The sequence below is a fragment of the Pleurodeles waltl genome, chromosome 7 (assembly GCF_031143425.1).
Source record: "Pleurodeles waltl isolate 20211129_DDA chromosome 7, aPleWal1.hap1.20221129, whole genome shotgun sequence".
In the NCBI taxonomy this organism is placed as follows: Eukaryota; Metazoa; Chordata; class Amphibia; order Caudata; family Salamandridae; genus Pleurodeles; species Pleurodeles waltl.
In genome coordinates, this window is record NC_090446.1 from 499,657,293 (window position 1) to 499,681,980 (window position 24,688).

General features: G+C 44.5%; 1 protein-coding gene across 1 annotated transcript in view; it reads left to right on the top strand.

The window, feature by feature from the left end:
- Positions 1-24,688, top strand: part of LOC138304262 (syntaxin-1B-like) — a 303,242-nt gene that overhangs the window by 229,208 nt on the left and 49,346 nt on the right. Inside the window, exons 3-6 of the mRNA XM_069244181.1 lie at positions 247-346; positions 2,953-3,027; positions 4,626-4,699; positions 14,201-14,309. Of these exons, the coding sequence (XP_069100282.1) occupies positions 247-346; positions 2,953-3,027; positions 4,626-4,699; positions 14,201-14,309 (358 nt within the window). The remainder of the gene's footprint in view (positions 1-246; positions 347-2,952; positions 3,028-4,625; positions 4,700-14,200; positions 14,310-24,688) is intronic.

Genomic DNA, 24,688 nt, shown 5'->3' on the forward strand with positions numbered 1-24,688 from the left:
AGTGATGGAGTAATTTATGGAGTAACAATTAGCTTCTTAAAGGGAACGCACTTGGTTCTTGCAAAGCCATAAAGATATATACAGAAAATAATGTGTTCGAAGCGAGAATTAAGTGTCTAGCTAAAGTCACACAGTGCCTCTTACAAGCAGAGATTCTGATCATTTAATTATTATAGGGCTATAAAGATAATAACCGTGTGTAAGTAAAACTCACAGCACGTGCTTTTCTCTGCTCTTACCCCACAGGTGGAGGAGATCTGCGGGTGCATAGAGAAGCTCTCCGAAGATGTGGAGCAGGTGAAGAAACAGCACAGCGCCATCTTGGCCTCCCCTAACCCGGACGAGAGTGAGTATAGAGATACCCAAAGAGCAGTGCTTAATTTCCAAATAAAAACGTGCAGGTGCTCAAAACCTTCCTCTTAAACACACAGCTGCTGCATTTAAATGTGCGAGCACGGAATAATGAGGCAGCGTAATGCTGAGGCCATCTCGGGCCGCTTTAATCCATTTAAAGCCACTCCGTGCCCCTTCAGCACACTCTGGCAGCTTTATGCTTTCTCCCTTTGTAACGCTTTTTCGTTTTTCTCTCCTTCCGTCCTTTCCATGTGTCTTTTGCTCGCAGCAAATGCTTGAGGCAGAAGACTAAGCGCCAGCACTCAAAAATAAGTGCCGGTGCTCAGCACCGGAAACAACAAGCAGAAATTAAGCACCGCCAAAGAGGACGAGGCAGAGACCGAGACTGAGTGCAACTGCCCAACTCATTCCGAGGCATTCCTCGGAAATCCCACATCTCTGCTGTGAGAAGCAGGAGATGGTTTGTCCACTCACCCGTGCCCTCCTCTCTCCCCCTTACTCACTTTTTCAGTTCAATATAAGCCCCTCCCTCTTTCTCTCATTCTGCATCTCTTTGCCTAAAATTCTGCTACTCTCGCTAACCTTTAGCCGTCTCACCTATTTCTTGTGTATCCCTCTCGCCTTCCCATCATCACTGACTTCCTTCTTTTCTGTTTTGTCTTTTGCCCTGCCATACCCCTCCTCACTCATATCTGTTACCTAATGTCATTAACTCGGTACTTATTTCCCATCCTCAATTCGTATCAGTCTATGTCTGTACTTTCACTTTCTCTCACCCTTCTTTTCTTTTTGTTTTCTTTCTTGTACTCTTACCTTTCCTCGCCTGTTTTATCCTTTCTTTTCATGTGTTTCTTCCTTCATGTGCGATTTCAGGTATCTAATCTACTTCATTCTCATTTGTCTTGCACTTGCTTCATCCCTGACAGATTTTCCCAGCTTTTACACATTTTCCTCCTGTGTCACTTTCTAACATGGGTCGTACGTCAGGTCTTGCTCATCATCCACGCCCCTTCCTTTTTTTCATATTCCTCACAAACCCCTTCTCTGTCTTGTTTTTGATTCTCTGTCTTTCTTTTCTCCGTATCTCTTTTTCCTCACCCTCTCTATGACTTTCGTTATCTCTTTCTTTTTATTTCCATCTTTTCCCTTTTCTTTCTTGGACTTTCTCCTTTAACGTTTTCTTCATCCACCTCACTTTTTCTATCGCTTGCTTTCTCTCTCTCCCCACTTCATCTACTGCACATTCTCCTTCATTGTTCTCTTGTTACTCCTCTTTCTGTTCATGTATTTACACACATGAAATATCTACAGACTTTTTTATTTCCCTTTTTTGTCCCTCATCCTCTCCATCGTAGATCATGTTATGTTATGTTCCTTGGGTTTTGTACAGCTAAGCTTTCATGCTAGGGTCTCTTGGCGCTTATGTCTATTTGTCATTTCCTCACCACTTCCAACTCTTCTTTTCTCTTTTGCTGTTTATCATCCAGTCTCTCTTTAACTCATTCTTTGTGGCCACCATGTTTTGCATCTATCGTACAGCATGTTCTGCACCATGTTTAGTGCCAAAAGAGGTTAGTGCAGCACTATCTGCCTATCAGTAATGGGCAAGCGGACGCTTAGTAGTTACAGTTCCTGCAGACAACAGCTGGGGTGGCACTTTGATGCAGAACTGTGGGGGTATTGTGTAAAAAAATAGACAGACAAGACAGAGGAAAATGCATGAAACAGTGGTAGGGGTTCCATTGTTCCACAGCCTCAGCTTGAAAATAACCTATGGACATAGGTGACCATCTGGACATTGGCATGCTGCCCATGCTTATGTACCTTAAAATCAGTTCAAATGTTAAGTGGACCCACATTTGTGAAACAAAAAACAGATATGGCCTATACATCACTATTCAAATGGTCACCTATGCCCAAACGTTATTTTCAAGATGGGGCTGGTGCCCAAGGGGTCCCAGCCCATTCGTGCTCTCCCTTTTGTGCTGCAGAGGGAAGGGGTAGTTGCTGCGAGTCAATAAATTGCACTGTGCCCTGAAACCTTGCTTCTCACTGAAAAACACAATATGATTGATGGAATGCAAGAATTACATTGAATGAATGTCACCATTTTATTGCTCTTTTTGCCACTGCCATATGGGGGACAGCCATATGCAAATCAGCTTTGGTCTTGCTCCAATAGTTACATTCCAGTCTAAATTGCCAGACCGCATTACCTCTGAATGGGAGCTTTAAGCAACTTCCAGATTGGTTTGAGCCTTAATCACAAATTTGGTTCTTAAAACCTAGTGATCTACAGAACATCTATGCATACCCATTGTACCTAGAATATCCTACTGAGAAAAAAAGCTCTGCGCCACCTTGTTCTCCCACTAGTGCTGGGCTGCACAGTTGCATTAGGAATGACAAGATCAAAATATGCTCCTCCAAAACCCCTGCAGTGCGCAGCTCCTTTAACCCCACCTTAATCCTTACCACATCCACACCATCATATCCCTTGGATTATGAAGCGGGGTATTGGAATTTAAGAAACTGAAGAGGACGCAGTTACACCTTTCTCTATATAACTTTTGTCATTTCTCTGTTTCTGTGTTTCAGAGACCAAGCAAGAGTTGGAGGACCTGACAGCCGACATAAAAAAAACGGCCAACAAAGTGCGCTCCAAGTTGAAAGGTAAAGAGAGACACTCACTGCCTACTCTGGTACTGGATCAGGCCCTGCTACACATTAGCCTCAGATGAGTACTCAACAGCACACAACACAGAGCACAAGTTGCCTAAAGTATACTGACTTGTGTCTTGAAGGGGAGGACTTGTGGGTTAGTGATAGCCATAAAAATAATATCTTCAAATTAATTAGAAGTACTGGCTCTAGATTTTTTTGAATATCTGCACATGGTCAGTGCAGATATAGCAGAGTAATTTTAATGTTTTATTGCAAGGCTAAAAATCTGTAACAGTGGGAAAGATACAAAAAATAGTTGTTTACAACGTACTGCGCAGAGGCATAACGGTGGCCCCTGCAGCGCTGGGTTCTCCACCTTTTGAGAGACGGGCATTCATTCTAAAGTCATCTATGACATATGAGAGCTTCAGGAACCCTCATAATATTCTGAAGAAGGACCCATCAGTTTCCGTTACACCACTGTGCAGAGGTTGCTTTGGTGCAATACTAAAAGCACAAAAACACAGAGCAAGTAAAGGACTGAAGTGAAAATGGCTACTTTTAACCATTTAAAAGTCAGGGGAAGGTCATTCGTAAACCATAGGTAGCTCGGCAGATCGTTCCTCAGGATTCCCTTTCCTTGGCGGTGTACACTGCCATGGAAAGGCTGGTGGTATGGGGACTCATAATCCCCAGAGCGGCACTGTCGGTGGTCTGACCATTACAGCTCTGCCGCAGTCATAATGTGGCGGTCCCACCACCAGCCTGTTGACCGCCAGACTCGCATTAGTTTTGAAGCCGTGTGACACATACAGTTATCCAAAGCTAACAGGTGTGCGGTGAAGAGGCAGTCTAAAATTAGAGATGATAACACTTTAATTTCAAGATAATTTGTGTATCAGCCCTAAAATTAAAAGAAAGAAGATAATAGCATACAAAAGAGAGTAAAATGTATGTTCTTAAGAACAAGAGGCACCAGACCCTTATGAGAACTCACAAGTGATCTTAAAAAGCTCCCATAAGAAAGGTGGGAGTCACATTGATTGTGTCAGGTCTGTTTGAATGAAGGACCCCCATAATAAGAGAGTGACTGATGCCTGTTTTCTAGGATGGTATAATTTTCAATTTCAAAATCCACCACGACCCTCGAAGGTCATCTGGCATGTTTACAAGGAAGTTTCCATCCAACTGACCATGATCTAGTCTTTCCTGGCCAGTAGCCAGAGGCAAATGACTGATGAATAGCTGCAGCTCACCAATCAACGCATTTTTGGTGAATTTTTCAAAGTGGGCAGAGTTAAAATATGGCAGTAGTTACAAGAGCCTATACAGTCAAGGAAATATAATTGTAGTAGAGGAATTTCTATGGCAACTCTTCGGTCCTGAGAGGCACTGTTAGAGATGCATTCAGAATATCATGCATACTGGTTCCACAATATTCATATCCTCGATATTCAGTAGTACAATCTTTTTCAGTGTTTCAAAAGCTCTTAGCATTGCTATTCTTATTTTTGCTCTGCCTTGAGGAAGGGCACAATACATGAAGCAGGGGGACTTCGCATTTCTCTGAGATTTTAAGCTGATGTGTTTTCTTTGTCTCTCATCAGCCATCGAACAAAGCATCGAACAAGAAGAAGAGTCGAATCGATCCTCAGCTCACCTTAGGATCCGAAAAACACAGGTAACAGCCCCAGCCTGCCTCCGGTACTCCCATGTTGCAAACAACCCAGATTCCTCCACAGACTCCCGTCATCCTGTTTCTAGGCACATCACTTTACTTTTTGGTTCATCTCTTTTTCTCACAATTAGCTTGTTTCCAACATTTTGATTACTTTCTCCGTTTCCTCTCAATTTTACTCGAATTTGTCTTATTTCATTGGGGACTGTATTTGTTTGCATTTTAGACTTGCATCACTTTGTAAACATGATTTCGTTATACCATAGGGTTTCTCCCTTTTTTGCCCATTATTATTTTAAATAAATCTACTATTGTACACATTTTCATGCTGTTTTGCTCATTTGTTCTATTTTGTGTTCATTTATGTTCTCTTTTTCTCTCATTTCTCTCTTTCCCCTCCACTTTTTATGCATATGTTTCCCATTCTTTTCCCCTCCGGTTTACTGCTTCTTTCTTTTCTTTTGCTTTTTATTTCCCTAGATCTCAATTTTGACTCATTATTTACCCATTTTTTGATTGCGCTTACCCTTTTTGTTGCTTTCATTCCCCCACTTTCTCTTGTGGTTTCTTCTTTTTGCTTGCTGATATTGGACTGTCTATTTTTACAATGCCTGTTTGTTTTTGTATCCATTTCTTCCCTTTTGTGTGCTCTTGATTCATGCCTGAAATGTCTGTGTTTTTTAAAAGGTTTTTTAAGTCTCTGGTCTCTTTGCTGCTTCTGTTCGGCTCCTCAAACTGTTAAGAAGGTCTGATGCACAGGACCTGCACTAATGTCCAACTAATAGAGCGATTTCAGCTTCGCATCTCTTAAACAGCGGAGGCAATTAGATCCAAGTTCTGTAAATATCTGTAGACCAATGTGTCTCTGTTAGTCATTCAGAGTAGGCAAGCCCAGTTGCATGGTGGAAAGGACACGTGCCCTCCTGGCTCTGTTAGGCAAACACTATTAGTGAAGAACCATGGTCTTACAGGAGAGAAATGAACCTAAAGTTAATAAAACGATTGACCCCAGGCAGATGTTGGATTGGAGGACTCTCTGCGAGGAAGAATAATGCATGGAGATCTATAAAGCAGGAGGTATATTGGAGCTTGTGCTGGGAACCATAAAGTGAAACAAAGTCTGGATTAAATGATGGGTGAAAGCTTTGCTTGATCTGGATCATAATGAACGCACCTACAGGCCACAGCACTACGGTGCAAGTTGATTGCAAGGATTCTTTTCAGACTGGAGCTGGATAATGGGCATGAATGTTAATTCACCAAAATATCAGAGGTAATGGAAGTAATATCATGGGTCATTTTGACCACAGCATAATCAGATCTTTGACCTCTTGTCCCACATTTAGCACAACAGTTGCCTCCTATGTTCTACCATCGGTCTAACTAAGGCGAAGAAGTGGAACCTAAAGACAGTAACCGAGGTCCTAGGAACTCTGTTTGCTTTCTGTACCCCCGCTTTCCTTGCGTATGCCTAGTTGACGTCCTTGACTGTGGGATCTGGAATAAGTCTATATCTAGATCTGCTTTATTATTTATATTGGCAAGCCCAAAAGGAGTATGCAGCTATAAACTAGTCTGGAGTTTTCCAAAAATTTCTCCCAGTGGGTTTTGTCTCTAGGGGATGGAAAGGATATATTTTTCTTGAAAAAACAAATCTTCAAGAATTGCTACAGAACCATAGTACAGACAGAGTTCAATATGCACACGTACTTGAAGATGGTTGGAGCCTGAACTCATTTTTGGGCACTTTGACTTGTTTTTAATTACCAGACTTTGAGCAACAGAGAGAAAGGCAGGAAAGGGAGAAAGCACAAGGACAAAAAATATTCGAAAAAACTGGTTATGGGAGAAAGAAGGGATTAAGAAAGAACCTGCAAGATTAAATAAACAGAAAGTGTGGGAATGGAGAAAACAGGCATGAGGTGGAATCAAGACTAGGCATCCTTGATTTTTGGCATCCCTGGCATTCAGCAGCGTGTGTTACAGGGAACTAAGAAAAACCTGCTCTTATTTTTTTTAACAGATTATGGGGTAATTTAGAGTTTGGAAAAGAGGTTACTCTATTGCAAATGTGATGGTGCACCCTGTCTGCCAAACTAATGGCCTGTCCTCCCCGTTTAGGACTGGAAGGACCCTGTTGGCTTAATTGAAAAAAACTTCCTCTGGTGACCCGATGGAGTAGGGGCTGTCAGAGTAAAGGCATTACACCACCCACCCTATGTAGGATGGATTATGTGATTCTGTTTTATTTCTATCCATCACTGCCATGTAAATATGGCAGCAAGGGACAGAAAAAAGCAAATAATTACCCCACACCCAGGGAAAAACTCTCTGGATATGGGAATCACTGTTTCTTGTTTTTCAATAACAAACTCCCACTTCAGGTTTTGTGGATAGCCGTCAAAACCAATGATGGCTGTCCACCAAACTTTGTTGTACCTGGACAGGAAGCGCTGTACAGAGGTCCAACACAGGGCTAGCAGTTATCCCTAACTTTGGTGGGCAATAGTCCATCACAGTGGCAGACGTAATTTCCTCTGCCACCCCGACAGGTGGAGTACCACCTGCCAAACTCTTAACTGGAACTACGTTCTGCCTCTATGTACAACTGTGAAAGTCTCTGAAAGCTTCCAAAATTCCCATGCAAAGACTATCTTGCAAGCAAAATTACCAGAGGGCCTAGCCCCCTGGAAGAAGGCCCATGAAAAATGTCCCACCTCTGTTTGTGAGATGGTGAAATGTGGAAGAAGCACCAAAGCCATTTAGAGTTAATCACCTCAGCATGGACAGAGGCTTAAGCCATCAAATCATGAAACTAATCTAACTTAAAGAATGAACTCTGTTGTACTGAAGTACGCTTTGAAAACCCCTTCTCTACTTCAACATTATGCTGCCTTAGAATGCGTAAATGTACCATCTTCAATGTGTATGGCATACACCACGCATTATCACCAGCCTGTCAGAAGTGGATTAATGGAGATGGACAACACACAGCTGCAGAGGTGTGGAGCCCACTGTGCAAGGTGTGCAATGCACAACAACAATGCCTATCATTTTCTATCTAATCACTTGGAGTGGAACATAGTCCTCGCTTGCAATAGGGTTCAGGACACCCTTGCTTTGGCACCGGAGTTGGCAGTTGATAAGAGGATACATTTTGAGATTTCTAAAGATTGTGATTGACAAGTATTTTTATAGAATATGCATGGTGAAAATTCGCCACATATCGTTTTTTATCTTTCACCAGTGAAAAACCACTGTTCCACTATAGTATGTCATTCCTCTCTATGAAGTATGAGATGTACCATTCGTTTCCCACCACGAAAAGGACATGACCATTGCTTTTTGCAGGATGACATTCCCAGGGTGGGAAATGGTTTGCAAAGTGTTTGTGACTACACATAAACCTCTTCTGTTCCTCCATTATCCTATTCAATCCAACTAACAAACACCACTCAAATTAACTCAAATGTCCCTATAATCCTTTTTGGGTTCAGGAGTAGTGTGCTACTCACCAAAAAGCACTTCAGCTCCTCAACAGGGGTAGTAAGCGCTATGGGAATACAATTACAATTACTTTTACAGTGGCGCCTACAAAGAAAGTTCCCGTGTCTTACTTCTAGTCGCAGACTTTTTGCTATCTGTTTTAGAACTCTTTTTTTTAATTAGTTTTGTACAATGAACATAGCTCCAGTTTATACCATACAGAATGTATTGACATTAATACAGTTTAGATACAGGTGGTACTTTCACTGTTTATACAATCGAAGTCCTAGAGGAGGAAACAATGCTATCCGATCGGCACAATGAGATGATTGCAGTAAGAACCATTTGTACAGCTGTATTAGAGTAACAAAAATCTAAGAGTGCACCGGAAAGTAGTTTCTTGGCGGTCGTGGCTACACAAAGTCTGTGAACTAATACTAGATAAGTCCATATCCGTGCAACTCTGGTGTAAACGGGGCCCCTTGTACAGGCAGCCAATACTATATATGTGAGTTCAACAATGATAAGAGCTAGAATTACATAAAACAAGTGAACCTGACAACAAAACTTAGAGCCCGTTCCCATCCCCTCCCAGTCCCGAAGCCCGGCGGTCTTTCAATTCGGCACTGTCCCTGCAGTACCACTCGCATCCGGGGCATTGTAGAACATCGGACCAGGGACAATCAAGTGGAAGCATCAGGAACCTATGAGTGAAGGCACACCAATACGCAACTAGGTGATAGACGCAGCATAAACTGGGGTCAAGCTGGCACCAGTTCGGCGCCGGGTGGCACAGCAACTTCAGTATCTATGCTGTGTTCTGTCCTGTGCAGTTGTGCCAACATTTCATCCCAACCATTGGACAGGGGGTACTTGCATATGCCCAGGGCGTCCTCACATCGCAGTGCAGCTCCCTCCACCTCCGCCCATATCACAAAGGAGCGCCTCCAGGCCAGCACCATTGGGGGGGTCGGTGGATTTCCACCGTTTAGTAATGAGACGCTTGGCTGTCAGAAGTCCTAAGTCTAGAAACCTTGTGGTTGCTTTTTGGTTCTAGGAAAGAGGCCCAAGAGACAGGAGCCACAATCTAACAGCGGTGGACGTGACGTATATGTGGATAGGGATGAGGTGATTCCATGCCAGTAAGTGCTTAAGGAAGGACAAGACCAGAGCATATGGAGGAAATCCGCTCCGATTAAATTGCAACGAGGGCAAGCGGTGTCTGTGCGATTAAAATATTTGTTAATGCGGGCTGGCCTGAGATAAGCTCTGTGTACTATGTAAAATTGACTAAGGCGGAATTGGGCATTGCGGGGGACATTAGTATGGGTGTAGAGTGCCCCTGACCAAGTGGCGTCAGTGAAAGGCCTCATTAGGTCACCCTCCCAAGCGGCTCGCAAAGTGGTATGGGCATTCAATGTAAGTGTCCGAAGCGCATCAGTAAACCACCGTACCAGGTGCCTGCCTTGTCCCATAACTTGTAAGTATTGCACTAGCAGGTGCGTGGGAGGCTCGGAGGTCATATCCCCACATCTACGCGATAGTGCCCTCAGAAAATAATTGTACAAAAGAAACTGCCCTGGGGTAGCCCCATCTCCATTGAGAGCTCATCAAACTGCAACAAGACACCCTTGTTATGGAGATCACTCAGTGTGTGCAGGTCAGCTGCGTGCCAAGGGCCCAGTTCAGCAGTAGTTGTGAGGGTTGCGCTGCAATGCACACCAAGTAAGGCCAATGCTGGTGCATAAGGAATAGTGTCACTTGTGAGGTGCAGAGACCTACGGTAACAGCAGTGAGCCACGCTTAGTAGCAGCTCCGCAGAAGGCCGTGACATGGTAAGCGGGTAAAAGAGAGTTAGTGTCCAAAGTGGGGAATTGGTTGCAGTATCATTTAATTGAAGGCCTGCCAGCTAACATGCCAACCACTGAAGCTGGGAAGCCAGGTAATAATGTTCCATATTTGGAACCGAGAGGCCACCCTGGGCCAGAGGTAGATAAAGTGTTTTCAATGCCACTCTACAATGGCCTTTGTTCCAGATTAATTCCCGCATTCTAGATTCCAATTCGAGGAAGAAGCCAGCCGGGATATAGTAGGGCAAATTGGAGAAGTAGTATAGGAGGCGAGGGAGTACCACCATTTTTAAGAGGGCGATCCTGCCGGCCACTAAGAGCGGTAAAGTTTGCCAGAAAGTCATCTGTGATCGTATAGAGGACACTGCTCAGCGAAGATTACCATTGTGGAGGTCCCTCTCCACGTGGAATATCTGTATGCCCAGATAATGAAATGTCCTGGGCTGCCAGGGGACAGCTGTTCCAGAAATTTGCAGCCCCCGATCTGGCAGTCCAGGATCAAAGGGGAAAAGGCAGGGCTTCGCCCAGTTGACACGTATACCGGAGAGTGCGGCGAAGCGGTGTAGGATTACTGCGATAATCGGCAGGGATGTTTTCCACATCTCGGAGGTACAAAAGAAGATCATCTGCATATAAAGATATGATGTGTAGGCCATCTCCCAATGGGATGCCCCAGGCCTACCCGGCCTTACGAAACTCCATCGCTAAAGAAAACAGCAAGGGAGAGAGGGGGCAGTCCTGTCTGGTACCTCTGCCCACCTCTATCAGATCAGATGTAAGTGTGCCAACCTTAACCCTAGATCGGGGCCGGGTATACAACAGCTGGATCATGCACAGGAAATGTGGACCGATCCCAAATTGGCGCAGCGACTCAAATAGGTAGGACCATTCCAGAGAGTCAAAGGCCTTTCCCAGATCGAGCACCAGACATCCCGCTCGAGGCAAATCTCGTGTTGAGTAGTGCATGACTCTAAATAGGCGTTGGATATTGTGTGAGGTGTCCCGTACTGGCAAAAAGCCATTTTGGTCTGTGTGCACCAGTTGAAGGACCAAGGGTACCAAATGAACTGCCAGGATCTTAGCCAAGAGTTTGTAGTCAGTATTGAGCATTGTCAGTGGCCTGTAGGAGCCCAGTTCAGAGGGATCCCAGCCCGGCTTAGGGAGTGACACCAGCAGTGCCTCGCGCTGCAAAGCCGGCAGGGTTGCCTCCTGCAGTGCCTGTTCATATAGGCAGAGAAGGCAAGGCACGAGTGTAGCAGAGAAGGACTTATAAAACTCAGATGGGAGACCGTCTGGGCCCGGTGTTTTGCCTGCTGATAGAGCTTGTATACCTTCACACACCTCAGCCAATGTCAGGGGCTCCTCCAGCTCCGCTCGTCGGTCACCCGACAGTCTGGGCAAGGCAAGGGCTGAAAAAAAATCATCTAACTCCTCTAGGTCCACTGTCGTCACAGACTTTTTGCTATACTTATGTTCTGTCTGTTATAGTAAGCCCAACGTGTTGGCAGAAATGCCCGCTGATCATGACTGTGTGAATCAGGATTGCTGGGAGCTCCAGCTGCTAAATGACCTGTTGCTTGGGTTTGATTTGTGGAGAGTATTCTTAAGGAGAAGTGTTTCGGAATCAGACACTTCTGAGCAAAGTTCTTTTTTTTTCTGATGCTGCCTCATTATTAGCTGGAAATAACGGATTAGCAGACAAAGGTCTTACAAACAGAACAGGTGATGCTATAGGACCTGATGCTTATGAATAAGTAGTTTCCTGGGACAAAGTACCAGAAACACTTCTGAAGTGGTGGGTTAGTCAGGACTTAAGCTTCTGCATGACTAGTTCAAAGGAATTGGTTAGCCAAGAAGACCCTGGAAATTGGATGGTGTTTGCAAGGTAACGGCAGTAAGGATGATGATCAGGTTCTACCTGAAGTTGCCACCCTCAAGAGCTGATGCCCATTTCTGGACCAACTTAATGATGTTGAGAGCCTGTTGCTGCTGGTCCAGGACAAGGCTGTGAGACCAATCCTGCCACATTCAAAAAATGAGATGATTTGACACCCCACAAACAGACTGCCACAAGCTCGGAGCAACTTGCTGAGAACTCTGCTTAGGAATACAATCATGATGCACACGATCCTAAAGAAAGAAGACAATACTCACCATCAAGCACCATCCAACGTCCCCCTGCTTACTCAGGAAGCAGGCCAATTCCAGATGAAGGGACACGAACTAAGAGGATTCCGCGTAAATGCCATCACTGAAAACAGACCCTTCTCCTAAACTCTAAAATGGTTCTACATACAGAAGAACCTATGGGGCTTTACTTAGGGGGCCCTATTTTCTGTTTGTTTTAAGCTATGCTAGAAATGTAGTGTGGTGCGTTTGTTTGTCATGTAAACTATCAAGGAGCCAGTGTTGGTCTTCGCCCTGCACATGAGGGACACGCATACATGCACATAGATAATATTGCTATTGTCAACTTCAAAAATATTACCATCCAGCGTGCTTAGTTTCCAAAAACAATTCTCAACTTCGATTTGTACGCCATGTCAACCTGGTAAAACAAACAAAATAGAAGATTAGCGAGTGTTGTTTTTATATGTAAATTACTGGAGAAGGGGTTCGAGTATGCGGAGCTGAATAGTGCAGCTGTAAAAAAAAAAAAATAGGGACATAAGATCCAGGGTCAGCCAGATCTACTTTACAGACAGTCACCTCTGCCTCTAAACACGGATTCATTGCCCGTGAAAGGATTGTCGCCGATAGGGCAGTCCGATGGCACGAGCCAGTCGCGTCAGACCGGTCTCCGGCACAAAAGGGACCTGCCACACCTCCGCTGGCCTCGCAGGGCCCTTCCCGGCCTTTAGAGCCTTCGCTCCGCTTGCCCTCAGCCGGCCACCACTGCTTGTGGAATGGAGAGCATCGCCTGAAGTCAGTTCATTAATGCTTTCCTCACCCTGACCAATCCAAGCAGAGCTTCCGGTTGTGTTGATTTCACTTCCTCCCTGGAGACCCTGAGCATCTACTGAGTGGAAAGGCTGCAGCTGTTCTAAAGCCTGTGTATTGAATGTATAGGTCTTGCAAGATTTAAAATGGGGGAAAACACTCTCAGGCCACCAAAACCTGCTTAATACAGAAGCAGATGTAACTGCTACATGTCCGCATACATTAATAGCCAGAATGACCTTCAAGGGTTTTCCCGTTGCGAGGCTGTGCTCTTTCTGTTAAATGTTGGAATTGTCTCGTACTTAATCAGCTGTTGTTTCTCTCTCTCCCTCTCACTGTGTTTTGTTTCTCCTTCTCTCCTCCTTCCTCCTTGGCCCCTTCTCTTACTTGTTCTCCGGCTCCTGCTCTATTTTCTCTCTCTTGCTCTTCCAATGCACTGTTCGTCCTTGCCCGTTCATTGTCTCAATGCATGTACACATTGCACTTCTCGTTTGTTCATGCTTACTTCTCTCTCACCACTCCTCTACTCGTCTTTCTTTCTCTGGCACTTTTCCTCCTCTTCTCCACCTCTTTCCTCCTCCCGCTCAGTCTCTCTCTCTCTTTCCTTCCTTTCTTTCCTCTTCTTCCTATCTCTTTCAGTACTTCTTTCTTACTTTCTGTCTTTTCCTTTCTTTGTTTCTCTTTGTCTTTCATGCGCTTTCCACGTCATTTGTTTTTGTTCTTTTTCTGATTAATTTTCCTTTTTTGTACATTTATTTTTTATCACTTCTTTTCTTCCATTATTCCTTCCCATCATTTCACCTCTTGGTGTGCTTTTCTTTCTTTCTGCCTTTATTTTCTTTCTTCTTTCTTTCCGACTTATTGATCTGTCTGTTCCCTTTGTTTTATGCTTTCTTTATCCTATTTTTCCTTATTTCCCACATTTTACTATTTTCTTTCCTTTGTTTTCCCTTCTTTTTTCTCACATTCATGTCTCCCATTCGTTCCTCCCACCTGCTACCTTCTTTTTCTTTTCCCTTCCAACTTCTATTCGTTTTTATCTCTCCTTTCATGTTGCCCATTTCTTCTTTCCCCCTCTCTTCCTTCCCTGCATTTTTGACACTTTCCATCGTTGCCATAAACATTTCCGATCTTTCCCTCCCTTCTCTTTTCCTTGACCCTTTTATGCTGCCTCTGTTTTCCCTTCGCCTCGACCTTTTCTCTGCCTCCCCCCTTCCCTTCCCCACAGCACTCCACGCTGTCGCGTAAATTTGTCGAAGTGATGTCGGAGTACAACGCCACTCAGTCCAAGTATCGAGACCGCTGCAAGGACCGGATCCAGAGGCAGCTGGAAATCAGTATGTTGCCTTGCATGGCCAGTGCCAAGGGGACGAAAGGGGGATCACAAGCTGAGAACATGGAGGCGGGGGTAGTGGAATGGAGTGTGTCATAGCAATCACAGTGAGAATATAGGGTCACAGCACCCCACTCATGATGGATTTCAGAGTACTACAGGGCATGCATTTTAGAATCACAATATCGTAGAATATTGTCTGACATAAATATTGTGTAGTAAATATTATTTATAAAAATATCTCCCTTCTGGAGGCAATAATATAACATCTACACCCAATGTGACAATATGTTTGTAAACAATATTGAGGATTCCTTTATGTCAGACTATAGTTTTTTATACATACTCTGACATACAGCCACCATAGAGTTAAGACGATTAATGGGTATATAATACACGTAACATCAAGCTCCCTTAAGATATAGTTTGCTAGCATACATTAAAATAACATACCCAGCATGACTAGGAATTATAAACATCGGTTTAGAGATGCATAATGGGATGGAGAATATTGGGCCTGTGTCATTTCATTGCATCAGGTTCAATGCAGGAGAATGTCAGCACAAACACTTCTGCTGTGCTGAATGGACTGCAGCTTCATTTCAAAGGGGGTGATCTTACGTGTGCATCCTACTACTGTCTTAGCACAATATTTCCTACCTCACAACTCATGCTCCCACTCCTTTTCTCTAACCATCTGATCTCATGAACTCTTGGTAAGTAAGGGGACTTAGGGCCTTATATAGAGTATGGCAGATGTGCAGTCTGCCATATTGCAAGTGAATTATAGCCTATGACACTTGTATTACAGCAGACTGCATATCTACTAAATCTTGACATAGTATCCCGTCAGCCAAACCCAAAACACGGCCGTAAGCACCTTCAACACCAATCTATTTTAGTATGCTGGGTCGAATGAAGAATGTTAGTTAAATGTCCTGTCACCTCCATTTTATATGAAATAAAGGGAGCACTGGGCAGTTCCCTGTCTCTTGTCCCACTGCCTCCTGTATTCCACACCAAAGCTTTGAAGAGGAATTCTTGAAACAGCAGGTCCTAATGACGGGGTTATACATTTTGGACTTATGATCAAACCCACCTCCCAAATCAATTAACTTAATTGAGCCTTCGAGGGCCCTTTTATTTAGTAAGCATCTCCACAAATGTATTCACTGTGTGGATGACACCTGAAACTGGACTCTTGCCAGAAATGCCCCAATCAATTGCAATATCCTAATTAAGATGGTTAATTTTCTAGCATCATTCATGTTGACTGAAAATGTCTTAGGCTGATTCATTATTTCAGTATTTTATTCAATAAAGATAATTAATTATTAGAAAAATTGCACCCTCTTTCCAATTAAGAAGTGTCTGACACGAGAGGACGTGTCATTATTCCTACCTTTCCCAATATTGCACACTCATGAGTAAAATCACAAATACCCTTCAACATTGACTTCCTTCGAAGCATCACTGATAAATTTACTTCTCGTAAGGATAATCCTAGAAAATAATCTAGGCCCTCACATTGCTAGTAGAAACCTCCCTTTGCTACCTAGAGAAAACACCTCCTTAGCGTAAAATCTTCACTTCTTAGCTGACAAAGTCACATTTAGTCAAACCTGTAAAATCTACCAGAAATGTCAATCAATCAATCAGTGATATTTGAAACACGGCTAATCACACATAGGTTCTTAAGGCGCTGTTTGTGGGCGTGCTGCCTAATGGAAGAGCCAGTTGTTGAGGTCCTTCCTGAACTGTGTCAGTGATGCGGTCTGCCTGAATTTAAGAGGGAGCGTGTTCCATGTCCAGGCTGTGAGGTACGAGAAGGATCTTCCTCTTGCTGTGCTTTTCCGGATCATGGGAACGGCGGCAAGAGCGTGCTGGGAAGAACTGGGAAGAACGGAGATGTCTGTTGGGTATGTAGAAGGCGAGGCGGTGGTTGAGGTATGCCGGTCCTATGTTGTGTAGTCCCTTGCAGGTGTGGGTCAGGAGTTTGTTTGTGTTGCGCTAGTTGACTGGGAGCCAGTATAGGTCTCTGAGGTGGGAGGAGATGTGGCTGTGTTGGGGGATGTCCAGGAGGAGTCTGGCTGCTGCGTTCTGGATTCTTGGTAGTCTGGATTGTAGTTTCTTGGTGATGCCGGCATAGAGTGCGTTCCCGTACTCCAGTTTGCTAGTGACGAGCGTGTGGGTGGGTGACTGTCTTCCTCATGTCAGAGGGGACCCACTTGAAAATCTTTCGAAGTAGTCAGAGGGTGTGGAAACCTGACAATGAGGTGGCGTTGACTTGGCAGGTCATGGATAGAGAGGAGTCCAGAATGATGATCAGATCGCGTACGTGGTCCGTGGGATCAGGGGTGTTTCCCAGTGTGGTGGGCCACCAGGAGTTGTACCAGGTGGAGGGGGTGGAGCCGATTACAAGGATCTCTGTCTTGTCCGAGTAGAGTTTGAGGCAGCTGGCTTTCATCCAGGCAGCGACTGCTCTCATCCTGCTGTGGAGATTTCGCTTGGCCTTTGCGGGGTCATCGGACAGGGAGTGGGATCATCAGCGTAGGAGATTATGTTTAGCCCGTGTTGTTTGATGAACTTGGCTAGCGGGGCCATGTAGATGGTGAAAAGCGTCAGGCTGAGTGATGATCCTTTGGGCACTCCGCAGCATGTGTCTTTGGGTTCTGACATGAACGGCGGTAGTCTGAAGCTCCATGTTTTTCCGGTGAGGAAGGACCTGATCACATCCAGTGCTTTATCTTGGATGCCAGCATTGTGTAGTCTAGCACAGAGGATGGAGTGGTAGACAGTGTCAAATGAAGCAGAGAAGTCGAGGAGGATGAGTGCGGCAGTGCCTCAGTGGTATAGTATGGTGCGTATGTCGTTGGTGGCTGCTAGGAGTGATGTTTCGGTGCTGTGGTTGCTTCTGAATCTGGATTGAGATGGGTCTAGAGTTTGGTGTGCCTCAAGGAACTCGGTGAGTTGCTGGTTAACAGCCTTTTCCGTTACTTTAGCTGGGAAATGCTCATCTCCCTGGGGTCTGTTTCTCAGGAGCTGTTTCTCAGACCCCAGGGAGGTGAACATTAGGGACAGAGCGGGAGTGTCGCTTTGAGGAAAGTGTGACTACAAGCACAGACCCCTCCCAGAGGAGCTATGGCATGAGAATCCAGATACTACCAAGTATCAATGACGGACACCATAAATGATAACTATTATCTTATGACACCACATTAGTAAGGTGAATTGCTCCATTTTCACAGGCATGTATTAGTTATGCTCTCATTAGAGGTAGTCAAACAAGGAGTGGCACCCAGGAGTCCATCTTGGTCCTGAAGAGGACCCTAGGGGTAAGGCTCTGAAACATGCAGACTAGGAAGTTGGGTACATTACATCCCCCACTTCTGCAGCCCCTTTTTAATCATACCGCCTCCAAGAGATCTATTAATTCATTGGAATTACTAGGGGACAGGTATTTTTAACTCACCCAAAACCCCACCACTCCTATCCCTCCTGTGATTCACATTGAGGAGACTACATCAGTGCTTCCACGTATCCCATAGGTCGTAGCACGCCCGTTCCGAAGCGGAACGGGAAGAAACCCAATGATGAAGCATGCCACCAATGGGTAACCCTGGTGGGTGAGGGTTTTCCCAACAGGGAAGTCCTTTTTCCTGTCCATCCTGTGGTAGTTCTTTTAGCTGGGCCTTGTTTGTAATGTTATACAGGCTATAAGGAGGAGAGACCCAGCCTCACAACCTACGTCTCCCTCTGTTTTTGTATAATGATATATTTAGCCCAAAACCTATAATCAACACTGATTCTGCTAAAAAGCAAAAGTGGGGTGCACAGGAATATTACCATTAGCTCTCACATTATGTATATATTAAGGACATTGGTTCACCTGGCAATTGTATCTCCTTTTATCGAATCTCATCCATGGAAAGTTGTGAGGGTGAAGGATGCTTCTAAGGTTGTGTGTCCTATCTATAAGCTTCTGTGATTAGTGTAATTTTACAATTTTGTAGTGTGCACAATATAAGCAAATAAACATACACTAATCATGCAGTTGTGAGAATTTATCAAAATGACATCCTTATTCGAAATATCACTAAATCCTAGGCACCTTTCCAAGTTTAGCTCTCATTATATTGGGATGCTGAAGAGTCGATCACTACTATGAAAAGAAAGTAGGAGCCATTGTGATGATGGCGATTTCACACTTTTTGTCCGATTTGCAACCTTTGTGCAAATTGCAAAGTTCTGACCAGAGACATCTTTTGTTAGAAGGGTTCCTGTTCATAAATCCAGTTAACGGAGTTAATCGTTTCTTCAGATTCTATTCCTGCTAAATGTCTTGTGAGCTTTGTGACTCATTTTTTGAAGATGGTCATTAAGAATTGTGTTTTCGGTCTTTTCCTGGAGTTGATGTTTGATATACTTCTACCAGCCAGGGAGAATCAGTGGAGCCACAGTTATTCCAGACAAAGGAGGAATTGTTGCAATGTCTTTATTCTGGTTTGTTTAAATCCGTGTTGCTCTGAGGATTACATATTTAGATCCCTAGGTAAAGGTTTTCACATTTTGGATGGATTTTTATATTCTGCACTGCTTGGGCTCCTTTTTGATTTCTTTGTACAATCGTGTTTAGTTGGAAAAATTCCTACATACCCGTATCAGTTAAAAGGAAGTCAGACCTAGTTGTTCTTGTCAGGTCAGAGTAGATCCAAACTACACCATAGTAAAATGCTGAAAAGTATACAGTACTCTAGGAGACATCAGTTTTCTCTGGTCCCTGTTTATCAGACTTGACTAAATCTATGATCTGATTTCGCAATACTCTTCTATGTGGCATAGAATGTATATTTTCATCACATCAATCCTATTGAGAAGGAGGGAAGGCCGGTGAAGAATATGCATCTAAAAATTCCACCAAAAGGGTCATCAGAACTATTCAGTGATGCCACTTGATAGCTGAACGCAAAATTATATTTCTCCTTTACCTCTTACTTCATCTTTTTACTCTTCTTCTAATTGATTTTCTTCACATTTTCATCCATAAGTTAGAGCATCTTTTAATAGGGTCGAACACTCAGCATTTCCACAAACATCTACTAAAAAAGCATCCATACTCAAATGAGGCTTTGAGAACAATGTTTAAATTGCAAGAGCAAGATGATTTAAATATGTTTTAACTTAAATAGTGTTTCATGTTGTCTACCAGGGATTCCTCCGCTATTTATCAGCTAGTATGTCGTCTTCAAATGTAATCACTCTTTTCTTGGGGAAACTCTTTCTACAAGTTTTATCCCTGTTTTATTTCATGCTTCTAGGTTTATGTTTTCTTAAATGTCATACCCGAAGGTAAAGGCTAGCAATACCCTTCTGACACTGAGTTGCTCTTTGATTCAGTTCACTTTCCCTGCTCCGGAGCCTCTGCATCTGGGTCTTCATAACCACCAACATTGTATATTAGTACTGTGCACTAACTTAATCAGGGTGCAATGTTTTAACCTTACTGCAAGAAATCACAAATCCCTCACTTGGACCTCTGTTTACATGTCACACCAAAGCACATTGAGGGCCTGGTGCCCAGCACACGTCAGCCGCCTGTCTTTCTTTTGATCTTTTGGCATTTTGGTAAGCTTGGTGCTCCAACTTGCTTGTTTTTAGCCACATGGTTATAATAAGGAGCTAAACAGGTGCCCTATCCAGGCAGCAGGAGTGAGTAGTCCTCCAGAAGGCCCTGCTTAATTTCAGAATAATATCCCTCTATCATATACTGCCACTCTTGACTTGCATGTAGCTGTTCACATCAATGCTTTCCCTTTCTGTTCTGTGAAACAGATCGTGTGGCCTGGCAGGATAGCTCCAAGCAGCCAGAAAGTCTGCAGCATGCACCTGCTGGGATCCTCAGGGGCATAAGTCTACACATCAGAGAGATTGCCCTCTGCACCTTTATTATTCCGAGTATTATTCATTTCATGCAGTTGGATGGCAGTAATTAATGCAGGCCAGTGGAATGAGGTGCTAATGGTAAAGTGTTAGGATGCATGGAAGACCACAGGCAGTTGTAGTTTTAAGTTAATAAGTTACTTCTATCAGCAATACACAGGTGGAATCCACTGCACACCATGGTTCTATGTTTCCTCACAGACACAGGCAGTAGGCATTAGATACACAGCACACAAGACAGGACATAACATACCTTCCTTTTTCAAACAAGCACCAGTAAATACCCTCCGCTACCGTACACTCACGCTTCAAATGACAGTAAGAAGCATACATCTGCACTCAACCCGCCCATCCACAACTTATGCATGTCATTGAAAACAAACGCAAGACACGCAAACACATCCACAACACAATGTATCTAACACCATCAACAGGGTCCTATATATCCTGTCCGGAAAACATACACACACTCAGAACTGTTGGGCATGACCCATGAAGTGCCCATGAACTACACACAGCCCAAACAAACAATGCAAGCTATCCACAGACTGTCCAGGATTCACACACATCATGGTGCAGTGCATGAATCCCCCAGCCTGCTAATGGCTTAAATACACCCAAGATGCAATACGTCCTACCCATAGTCTGCCCAAGAATTACACACATTAAAGGCATGACACATATGACTGATAGCCTGCCCACAAATTCTAGAGTAACATAGCATGATACATGTGAGTACACAATCTGCCCACTTAATGCTCAAGTTTGATATAAGGAAAAAAGCACAACTAGCGTGTATAAGGCCTAAACAAGACACAGAGCACGGAGTTCATGAAAAAACAGGATCTGTGGCATGAAAATACTTATAGCCCATGACCCCGACTGACTTATCAAAAGTGAGAACGTGCTTCCTCAACATGCATGTCAAAGGCACCCAACCAAACCAGAAACAATATGTATATGCACTTCCTCAACATGCATGACACTAAAACACAAATCTAACCAGCAATCAGGGGCGGCTCCTCTAATAGGAGAGGAGCGTCGCCCTCCCACTCAGTCAGGCAGGGTTAAGTTTGTCACTGCCTGACTGAGTCATGGGAGCTTAGAGCGGGCTGAGGCCATGACAGGGAGGAGGAGTGGTAGGCCCTCGTAAGTGAGTATTTTAGTGTGGCCAGCCGTGGTATCTGCACTTACATTTCACCAACCCAGCGTTACACAGCTGGTTTGGAGAAATGGCACAGGCTCCCTGTGCCTGAGGGACTGTCAAACCAGCCCGCTCAGGCCAATCTAGATGCTGCTGCCATACTTGCCTTAGCATGAGAGCAGCGTCTGGATTGGGAGCCTGTGCTTTGGGCCCTGAAGCCGGGAAGATAGGAGCGTCACAGAGACGGCGGCAGTGAGAGCATCAGAAAGGTACTTTAAAAAAATATATTTTTTATCCCCCCTGACCATTCTCTTCTACCCACCTCCCCCAACCTGCCACCCTTAAGTGGCAGCAGCTACCCCTGCCGGCAATCACCGAAATAATGGAGAAATATTTATGTACTATGAACTGGTGTTCTGGCATACTGAAATCTGTAACACTTAAAATAGCACCCACAGCCTGTAAAATAGCCTCAATAAGTACACCTTCATTCCAACACTATTCCATAGACAAGCGGCACAATGTGCAAAAAAACGTACTCTTCCACTGGTGGAACACATGCCCACACAAGAAAAATGCAACAAACAAAGGACAACAAAATGGTCAAATCTCTCCACTGCTCTGGAACATATTAAAAATGAAAAAAATCACACTGCAAGCAGTTGCTAAGTCTCTTCAAAAATGTAAATCCACCATAATGTTTTTTTTTCCATGCTAGTAAATGACTGATACAAAAAACCCTTATTTCTGCATAATAAACTTGAAACAGAAATAAATGCAGCAACATTAATAACGAAGATATTTGTATGCATCTAAAAAACACACTTCTTCAATTTGATCAATAACACACTCAGAACTTTTACTGGAATAAAAAAAACTCAGGGGCCTCTCAAAGAGGTGTGGCTTATATATTTAAGGGTGTGGTTTACAAACCTGGTATTTTGCTACCTCTTTCTGTTATTGCATTCAGATATTTTTAAACAACTGATATTGTACCTAAAACAAGACAGGACTATGCACATTGTCAGTCCTTGTTAGCTGCATAAGTAAAACAGGCATCTACAATGGGTCTTGCGTTTGCTCGAGTTAAAGCTATTAGTGTTATAAAGTCGTAACCGGACTTTTCTTGCCACATAAACAGAAAATGAAAAGTAAAACAGTTTCACGTAAGTGAGCCGATGGCCGCCATGAGTGCAAAGCAGACACCCAAAAGGAAACAGAAGTTCGCTCGCAGTGAAACGTATCAGCAAAAGTGCTGTTATGCATGTAACCGGCAAAAGTGCAAATCTCCATGTAACCTGCAAAAGTGCAGTTACCCATCTAACAGGGTACCGATCATGCAAAGCGCTTGATTACTGCCCAGCGAGATCGTGCTGTGTGGGTAATAAAGAAAAAAGTAGTCCAGAAGCCATACGGAAAATATGGAGCCTCGTAATTTTTCAGTAGTTGGTTGGCCAGTGCGCTCAAGGAGGGCTAAACACAGGAAAAGGCATGACATATGCATGCCTTTCACTAATGAAATCAAGCAAATTTTAAAAGGCAAGCCCACGAACCAACCAAACTGATGGACAGGGTTAAAACCCCACAGGAAGATTCCACCAGGGACAGAGCGCTTTGTGCACTCAACCCTAAAAATGAGTAACATGAATGAGTTTGCTGTAGATAATATTGTACATGAGCCAATTATGAGATTGTAAAGTAACTATAACACCCCATTAGGAATGCGGAATCAAACTTTTTGTAAAATACCTAGTTTTATTTATTGTGGACTTGAAAAATGTCCAGGGGCTGCTAGTTCTTGGCAGCAGCAGCCCATGGAGAGGCTTTACAGCTTCTGCACTTAGAGGCTGAACTCTGGGCTTGAACCCGCTTGCCCCTCGGCAGATTCCATGGGGGGCACTTCCAGGAGTCTCTTTGAAGTTTCAACAACGGCCTGTGATCCTGTGGTTGGTGGTACTGTTATAGAGTTATTTTTGTGCTTCTCTGTCACTGGGGGTAGGGACCAAAATGGAGAGCCGTACACGGATCCGTCTCAGCACCCGGTTTTTAGAACGGCTGGTGCTGAGCACCGACAGGACCCAGCCCACTTAAAGCCCTGACTACACTGTAATGTACCCGCAGCTCTTCAGTTTCAAAAGTGGGTGCTAGAGTCGTCTTTCCGTATCCCTCCGACTTAGTCACAGTCCTTCCTCACTGTTAGTAGAAAACAATTGGGCAGCTGCAGAATACAGAAGCTGCACGTGGGCCAAGAGAGTCCAGGTTCCTTCTAAAAGTCATTCAAATGTCTACAGGGCAGCAAAACAGAAAACTAACAAGAAATGCTGTCCAGAGCCTCCTGCGGGAAGGTACAAACATTTAATTAAAAAAACATCCTGCCCCTGAGAGCAACAGTGTCAAGTGATGTCTACGGCGACCAGATTTTGAGGAGCAAAAACCGGGACAGGTCAGACATAAAAGGACTAACGACTTTACACTCACTTTTATATCTGTCATGTCCCGTTTTTTTTAGTAGCTTTGTGAATGTGTGCCTATACATATGTGTGTGTGTGTGTGTATGTATGTGTATATATATATATATATATATATATACACACACACACACACACACACACACACACACACTTACAAGACTATACATATAAAATTAGCTATGGCTTGACCTGCCACCCTGCATCCCCAACCCGCCCCCACCCACCTCTCTCTACCCCCCCACTCCGTCTCTCTGCTAGGAGCAGACAGGGGACTGTGCTGCCTCATGGTAACAGATAAAGGGGGTCATTACAACATTGGCGGACGGCTTTTGCCGCCCGCCAAGCTGTAACCGCCATGCGGCCGCCAATGCGGCCGCATTCCCGCGGTGCCCATTACAACATCCCCGCTGGGCGGGCGGGCACAAACCTAGTTTACGTCCGCCGGCCCAGCGGGGATGCGGCCGCAACATAGGAGCCGGCTCCTAATGGAGCCGGCGGTGTTGCGGACGTTCAACGGGTGCAGTTGCACCCGTCGCGCTTTTCACTGTCTGCTATGCAGACAGTGAAAAGCTGCACGGGCCCTGTTAGGGGGCCCCAGGACTCCCCTTACCGCCAGCCTCTTCCTGGCGGTGCAAATCGCCAGAAACAGGCTGGCAGTAGGGGGGGTCATAATCCCCAGGGCAGCGCTGCTTGCAGTGCTGCCCTGGCGGATTATCACCGCCGGGGCTAAAACAGCGGGAAACCGCCAGCCCCGGCAGTGCGACCGCGGCGCTACCGCCGCGGTCATAATACGGGTCTCCGTACCGCAAGCCTGTTGGCAGTACGGAC